The 8,133-nt window shown below is 38.5% G+C and overlaps 2 protein-coding genes across 4 annotated transcripts in view; both read right to left on the bottom strand.

Moving 5' to 3' along the window:
* Positions 1 to 5,626, bottom strand: part of LOC148370245 (deoxynucleoside triphosphate triphosphohydrolase SAMHD1-like) — a 23,186-nt gene extending 17,560 nt beyond the window's left edge. Inside the window, exons 1-3 of the mRNA XM_088330088.1 lie at positions 4,477 to 5,626; positions 3,140 to 3,206; positions 1,413 to 1,491 (exon numbers count right to left, since the gene is read on the bottom strand). Of these exons, the coding sequence (XP_088186214.1) occupies positions 1,413 to 1,491; positions 3,140 to 3,206; positions 4,477 to 4,639 (309 nt within the window). The 5' untranslated portion in view covers positions 4,640 to 5,626. The remainder of the gene's footprint in view (positions 1 to 1,412; positions 1,492 to 3,139; positions 3,207 to 4,476) is intronic.
* An 856-nt stretch (positions 5,627 to 6,482) lies between these two features.
* The window catches only part of LOC148370244 (plakophilin-4-like), a 65,086-nt gene continuing 63,435 nt past the window's right edge, over positions 6,483 to 8,133 (bottom strand). For all 3 annotated transcript variants that reach the window (XM_088332701.1, XM_088332699.1, XM_088332700.1), the window contains exon 22: positions 6,483 to 7,469. In XM_088332701.1, the coding sequence (XP_088188827.1) occupies positions 7,218 to 7,469 (252 nt within the window). In that variant the 3' untranslated portion in view covers positions 6,483 to 7,217. The remainder of the gene's footprint in view (positions 7,470 to 8,133) is intronic.

Below are 8,133 nucleotides of genomic sequence, written 5' to 3'. Positions count from 1 at the left end.
CAATGATAATCACAGAGACAGAGTTACAAATGAACATAATTACTTTTCTCAGGTAACAATCACTCTAATACAATATTGACAGTGTGGGGAAGAACACCGTTATGAATTATTTTTTTCAGTAATCTACCGGATTATTTTTTTCCGACGTTACAAAGCCGTGACCGTTACTGAAGAAGTGGTGCGTTACTTTGGCTGCAGAACACCAACGGCGGTGTGCCTCCGCAAAAGTGGCACTGCGCGGTTTTCTGCTCTCCGAGTTGTTTACATTACGTCTTTTCAGATCATGTCACCATTTAAAATAGCGGCTGTTATACAGTTAGATAGTGATTACCAAGTGTTTACCAGTTTTCCGGCAAAAGAAATCGTGCTGATTGCTAACGAAACATCTCTTGACAACAAAGGGAGCCTGCTCCTCATCCATCAACAGCTGGTCCCACCCGAGATGCCTTTTTTTCTTACGATTGGTCAATATGCATTTTTTTTGCTTACTGTATTGCTGGCTTTTAATTTGTTGATCATACAAATAGGTTAAATTGTTTTGTATTTTATCTTTTTTTTTTTTTAGATTTATCACTATTTTTATCTTAATCCCTGTGCTTTTCAGTGTTAATGTGTTAAGGTAAAAATGTAAAATGTATTCTTTTTTTTCTTTTTGTATCTCTTTTTCTTTGTCATTGTACTTTTATTTTAATGAATTTATTAAACTCAGTTTATATAGTTTACAGCTGATTGTATGTTTAGTATGCATCATTGCTTTCACAGGGTGGCATACACCTGTTTTTCTATTTCTTTTATCATTTGGCGGTTTTAAAGCTGATATAAGGGGTCAGCTTCTATGCGATTATAGACAGTAGTCTGCAACTCAAGTTAGTTTCAGGTACAGTGATCCATCCATTATCTGCACCGCTTACAGTGATCTTTTTTTCAGGTACAGTGATCCTTTTTGGTTTCAGTAATCTAGGGCGTGACTCAATTACTTTTAAAAAAGTGATGTTGTCCAAAAACCTAACACTTTACAGATATAGATTTAAAAGACATAAATACACTGTCCTTTTGTCCAATACATACACCTTTAAAGGGACAGTGTGTATATTACTGTAGAAGTCGCTGTATTGCGTAGTGTAACTAAAACGAGTGCTGAAAGGCCCAAGAAAGAATAGAATCTAGAGACTCAAATTTACCAAACAAAACCATTTTTATCTTAATTTTTTCCCAGCCTTAGGGCAAGGTTTTGGATTTTTGAAGGTACCCGTAGCATCAAGTTGGTGGACAATTATGTGATAGTTTTATGTATTTTTCTTTTTAGTTTAAATCAAGATTGTTGTTATAAGGAATGTTTTACCCATTGGAGCTGCTTAACAATACACACTGTCCCTTTCACAAATACATGATTAATAAGTAAGAGGATGAACCTTATTTGTTTGTGGGCCCTCTTCTATGCTCCACAACTTCCTCAAGCTGCGCAATATCCGCAGTCGGTCACCAACAGACCTTAAGAAGGGGAAAAAGAGAAGTAGAAAATATGCTGAATGTTTTTTCTGGGGAAAGCTATTCTAGCAGTGATCTTCATCAGTGATATACAACTACAGCTACAGAAGACTAAAATGTAAAAATCCAATCAAAAAACATGCCATTGGATTATGACTGACATGTATCGTTTAAATTGAATAAATGTTTAATTTGATACATACATTTAGAATTAAAGGATTTAGAGTTAACAGTTTAATGTACATTCGAAATAAGCAGAGAAGACATCCATCATTTTTGAGCAGGGAGAACAAAATATGATCAAAACTAAAGCTGTGTCAGCTAATTGCACGATATAGCTAGTGTGTAAAATAACCAGGGAGACAAGTTATCTATCCATCCATCCATCCATTATCTGCACTTTTTATCCTCAGTAGGGTCGCGGGGCAGTGGGCAGAGGACACCCTGAACTGGTTGCCAGCCAGTCGCAGGGCACACAGAGACAGACAACTCTCTCGCTCATTCACAACTAGGGACAATTTGGCCAATTAACCTGACATGCATGTTTTTGTAATGTGGGAGGAAATCGGCGTGCCCGGAGAAAAACCACTCAAGCACAGGGAGACAGTGCAAACTCTGCACGGGAGGATTCGATCCCATGACCTCAGAACTGTGCCGTGGATGTGCTAACCACTCTTCTGCCGTGTTGCAGAGACAAGTTATATTTGATGTTTTTGTCAACATACATGCAGCACGAGGCATTGTTGTGTAGAGCATTCATAATTTGACTTTCAGAGTCACCGTAAAACAGCAAAAACCCTTTCACCTTCTGATTGCTGCGTTGATGGGCAAAGGCAGGCCAGTAACTTCTACACCTACTCTACACTAATTTGATAACTTCTGTCATTCTGAACAGGTTGAAATAGCAAAATGAACTTACTGTACTGTATTTTGTTTTTTTGGTGGCGCGAGGCTGCGTCAAAGGGGGTGTGGGAACTTGTGTTTTTCTTTTATTAAATGCAATTGCGAATGTACTACGCTAATAAGCAGTGTAAAGCTATTAATGGCAAAACTTGCTGATTCATTTATAATGTCTTTAAATAAAACAAAATCAGCACTAATTATTTAATTTATTTTTGTTTTGCAGTCTTTTAAATTTGTGCTCTTCCGTTAATAATGTTGTTTATCTGTTTTGATGCTTTATCATTTATTGATTTTATTTTCAGTCAAAAATGTTTGTAGCGTGAGGATTTTCATTTTGTTTTAAAACTTCAGATACACTTTTAAATCTTCTCTGCGCCAGTTAATAGAGCTATTCTTTGTTGTCCAAATTTCTTTCTTTTTTAAATTATCTTCTGTTAATCAGGATATAGTGTTATGCTTGAAAACTGATGCTAGGGATTATTTTACACATTTTGACCCTCAAGATGTTTTGATGAAAAAAATGGGCTCTAAAAAGGTTGATGAACATGGCGCTAATAAGTCATGTGACCATACAACCTACCATTTTTTCACTACTATAAGGCGCACCTAGAAGCCTTTATTTTTTTCAAAAGCTGACCAAAATAAATGGGGCAGAAATAAATAAGACCTCTCTTTTTTCAGCTCTTTTCATTCATTTTCATTAAAAACTTTTTTTATACTCACCGCTGGGTACAAAAAAAGAACTTACGTAATGCCCATCTTCTCAAGGTCATCGGTCTTGATACATCGCAGCACGACACCTGTGACTTTATGCTCTGAGGAAAATAGGTGACAGTTTTTTCCACTGGATAGAATCTCGAAGCAAAAAGCAGACATTCATCTCAATGACACAAGCCTACAAAAAAAAAGTTTCGGACTCTCCCAGATTTTCAGCTTGTAGGAACAAAGATTTCTACTAGCAACTGACATTGTTGTGGTGATGGGTCGGAGTCTTGGTACGTCTAAGTCCTCTAAATTGTCCATAAGGTCATTTCCTGTAAAGATGTAAGCTCTTCTTTCAGTAGGTCAATAAAGTTCTTACCAGTTTGTTGAGCTATGTGTGCCAAATCAGTCAGATAAGACTGGGTAGCGGTGGTAGATACCGCAGGAGTATACAGAATGATTATTTTCTCAATAAGGTCAACTGTTTCTGGTTTGCTTTTTGATGAGAGTCTGTTTGGCAGTAAGTCAGAAAATGACTTGACAGCCATGTCATATTTGTATTCCAGAATATCTGGTTTGCATGTTTCCGGATTCTTTGGATCAACAAGTTCCATTGTCTTGATAGATTCATAGTGTTTAAGGAAATCTAAATGCTCCTCATCAGTCCCAGGGTCAGTCAGTACTGATTTGAGCATCTTGACATTGCTCTCCTGCATGGCTACGACTAATATTTAGAAATTTTAATCCATCCATCCATTATCTGCACCGCTTATCCTCAGTAGGGTCACGGGGGAGCTGGAGCCCATCCCAGGTGTCTTCAGACACTCTGAGCTGGTTGCCAGCCAGCAAGCTCAGGGAGAGCAGGCAAACTCCACACAGGTAGGCTGGTAGCTGGATTTGAACCTATGACCTCAGAGCTGTGCCAGGGACGTGCAACTCAGCTGCAATGCCGCCCTTTAAATTTATATTTTTATTCTTTTTATTTTGATGATCTCTGGCTGGCTCGCCAAATTGTTACAATTATGATTTCTGATTTAACACCTTAAACCAAATAAGAGTGCTCTTTTAGGGTAATTTCTGTTAAATGTTGTCAACCATCTTGACATTATTCATGAAATTCCTCTCTTTTGTTCAAATACATTTCGACTTTAGTGTTCCTCTGTCAATTTTACCACTTTCCCTTCATTTTTTTTACATGTTTTACCCTGGAGTGCCATCTCATTGCATACAATGTTTCTCAACGTTGATATTGAAGACAAAAAAGACTATTCTATCCTATTCTATTCCATTCAATTCTATTCACTGATCAAAACTATTCCACTTGCTTTTCTGCCTTCTGCCTAACAGCATAGCTACACAGACAGGCATGTAAATGACACAAACCTCTAAAGACAGTTTCCCACTCTTCAAGCTTTTCAGCTTGCAGGTACTGGCACATTTCTTCAATCCCCCACCTGGAAAAGTCCGTGTCGGGCGTGCGTTGTCGGCCCACCCACACTTTCTCTGGCATTTGGAAATCATCTTTGGGGCTAATCGCTGTCGCCATGGTGACAAAAAGAGCTATTTTCTGGAATATGTCAAAGCTAAAGAGGCTGAACTCACAGAAGATGTGATGTAGTCCAAAGCAACCGAAAAAGAAACTGAAGTGGCAGCTTTGAGTGACTTTTATGGCAAGACCTTCAGGTATTTAATCTGTGACGTGTTATCACACTTTACAGCCGTCAGATCAGTTCAATTGGGGCACAACTTATAAAAAGAAAAAAACAAACAAACTTGAAACCGAAAGTCTATTTGTTCATTTCGAATAATAAATGGAATTGTGTTATTGTTTGTGTCATTATTATTGTTTTTTTAAAAAAAAAAAATTAATTGAGGCTTTAAAGGTACAATGGACTTTTTGTGCCTTTACAAGCAAACAATAGAAGAAGATGTAAATTAAGGGTGGACAGATCGATCCAAACATCAAATATATAGTTACTGAGGAAGCGCATGGATCGGCTCAAAACTAGTGTCTCGGGACCAATACTGTCTTCTCATTTTAACTATCCTTATGATAATGTATTTTGTAAGTCCTAAGATTGTATATACATTATAGATGTCAAGTTGGATCCAATTGTGTTTACACTTTACTTCCAAACTCTCTTTAGATCTTTGACCTTATTCCTCACCTTTCTTAGAATCATTGAGACCCCACGAGGTGATATCTTGCATGGGGCTCCACTCCGATTTAGATTGACTGTCATGTTTAGCTTCTTCCTTTTTCTAATCTTTGCTCCAACAGTGGACCTTTTTTCACCAAACTGATTGGCGATTGCTTCGTAGCCCTTTCCAGCCTTGTGAAGGTGTACATTTTTTGTATCTGGTGTCTTTGGACAGCACTTTATTCTTCTCCATGTTACAAGTTAAAGTCTTACTAATTGTATGGGGTGGTCAGGTGTCTTTATGCAGTTAACGACCCCAAACAGGTGCATCTGATTCATGATGATACATGGAGTGCAGGTGGACCTCTAATGGGCTGACAACGGGTATTTAAGGGTCAGAATTACTTATTTGCAAACGGGAGAAATAGTGAAATGGCAAGGTGTTCAAATACTTATTTTCTTCTATATATATATATATATATATATATATATATATATATATATATATAGGGGAGAATATCAACATGAGGAGAAATACAGCATGCTCTGCACTTCAGACTGCGCCACAATAGGTGTATTCAGTTGTTTTTTGTAGGTAATTAAAACATCCATTTAATCACAATCTTAGCGAATTGAGGTGTGTATGTGACAACGTGAGTGAAGCAAGAGTACTCTACAATCTAAGAACACTATAATTCATGATCTGCATTTATAAGGTAGTTGAGTATTGCACCACATAGTAACAGTAGAGTCAGAAAATTTTGGTAACAACGCGTTACAGCATTCTTTACTGAGAAAAGTAATTTCCCTTTTGTAACACTTTAGTCCCAACTAGAGGTAAGATCTTGGGTCCGACATGAACCTAGCCCGAACCCCACCAGACTGCCAAAATCACCCTTCCAATCACCAAAAAATTTGCCGCGGTTCGGCGCATACATTGATAAGCAGCACTGTGGGAAACAGAAGGCAGGCGTCCCTCCTAACAAATTAAATATGAAGATTTGGGTTTACTTCTGGCTCAGTCCCTCAAATCATGTTATTGGTTGTTCAGGCTTTTATACCCCCGGGTTGGGTCGGGTCAGGCTGGCTTTTTCCTCTAGTCCTCAAACTGGTTGTGGTGTACTACTACTGATTACTGTATTTATTAGTTATTCGGAAGGTTTCTGAACATACTGACACACTATTCATTATCAGCGGAAAATAAAATTGTGGGCTTAGCTGAAGCATCATAGCAATTGATTCAGTGCATGGTTTCAATTATTTTATTACATCGTTTTGTGACATTTTTTTTACTACTCATATGTACTATTTCTGTTTGTGACATTTTACGTAATCTTCATAAGATATTTTGGACAGGCAGACAGCTTATTGGCTTGGTCATGTCACAGGTAAATAATAAATAATACATAAATAATATAAAAGTCTTCCTCAGTTTGTCACATAAAAAGTTTTACAGATTGAATACGACAATTCAACATGACAGCTCTGACATTGTATTTGTACAAATGGATATTTTCCCGACATATTTTAAGATAATACTGCACTTTTGGCCAACAGACACGAATGCGACAAATTCTCCTCTGTGAGTTCATTATTTTCCAATTGACACATCTCCAATGATAGTTTTAAGGTGACTTAGCCTCAAGATGAGGAGGAAACACCGCTCTGAAATTCTGAGTCACTGACGTGAGGTAAATCCGCCTCCCCAATTGGTCAAAATTGACTTTTTTGAGAACAGCAAATTTGTACCGCAGAGAAAGAGTGCAAGAGACAAACAAACTCAGGCTAGATTTCCTTAAAGTACTTTCCACTGAGTTTTTGGACTCCAAATGACCAAAATGAGGGAAAGGAGCTTACGACTACACATTTTAGGACTAGTCTAAGGAACATGTGGTTTTGTATTTGTCGATATTTTGAGGCCTGATCTCTCAGAGGTCCTGTGCGCCCTTTACCCGTTGACTTTCACAGGCTAACATTGAATTTTTACACCCAGGAGTCGGGGGAACCACTGAACGTGTTGGCCCTGTTTGAAGGCCTCCGTGTGGTGGAGTAGAAATCCACATAATTGGTGTTGTTTTTGAACTGCAGTGGTTGGCCGGCATAACCGTCAGGCGAGGACAGCGCCAAGTTGACGGGCTCGTCGTCGTACTGCTCCATTCCGTAATCTTGTGGGGACGAAAGGTACAGTCTGTTGTAGTTCTTCCTTTCTGGTTCGTCGTAGTATGGCTCCGGGAGCTGGAGGAGCAAGATATTTATATGGTGATACTAGTTTCATGTTTAAAAAACTTGCAGCTAGCTGATTTCATGCTGGTAGTGATGGTGCCTAATGCTTCTTTTAACTTTTGTTTGGGGTCTCCTGAAACATTGCAACGCATTATAAAATTAAAAATAACAATTGGTTAAAAAAAAAAACTACTGTAAAACCAGGTTACTTTGTGCATTTTTGTCGGGCCTTGCGACTCTTTTGGTCCTTCTTTCTACAAAAAAGAAGAACTGCATTAGTGTGGCTACGATCCACTATCCTGAATCCCATAATGCCGAGAGCGGGGGCCGGCAGAAGCCAGTTTTGTCTTTACATTCTGGACGGGCTAAAATGAAATGCACAGTTAAAGCCATGGTCCATTTTTCCCGGTCAACTATTGCTGACAGAGTGTTTTTTTTTTTTTTGCTTCTTGGCACTGAAGCCTAAAATTAACTGCACTGACTTGGCTACGATCTATTATCCCCAGTCGACTATTACCGAGAGCGGGGCTCTTTTTCCAATTCTTTACGCCTAAAATGAAAAGCACTACTCAATCCATTATCCCCTGTCAACTATTGCTGTGATTCGGGGCCGTTAGAGCGCATGTTGAAAATATGAGTGGTGGAGACCAGGGGGGTGGCTAGACCAAGATTTTTG

The sequence above is a fragment of the Urocampus carinirostris genome, chromosome 3, assembly GCF_059441175.1.
Source record: "Urocampus carinirostris isolate Australia breed hairy pipefish chromosome 3, RoL_Ucar_1.0, whole genome shotgun sequence".
Classification (NCBI taxonomy): Eukaryota; Metazoa; Chordata; class Actinopteri; order Syngnathiformes; family Syngnathidae; genus Urocampus; species Urocampus carinirostris.
The sequence above is the reverse complement of the archived record's forward strand: the minus strand, read 5'-3'. Positions and strand labels throughout refer to the sequence as shown.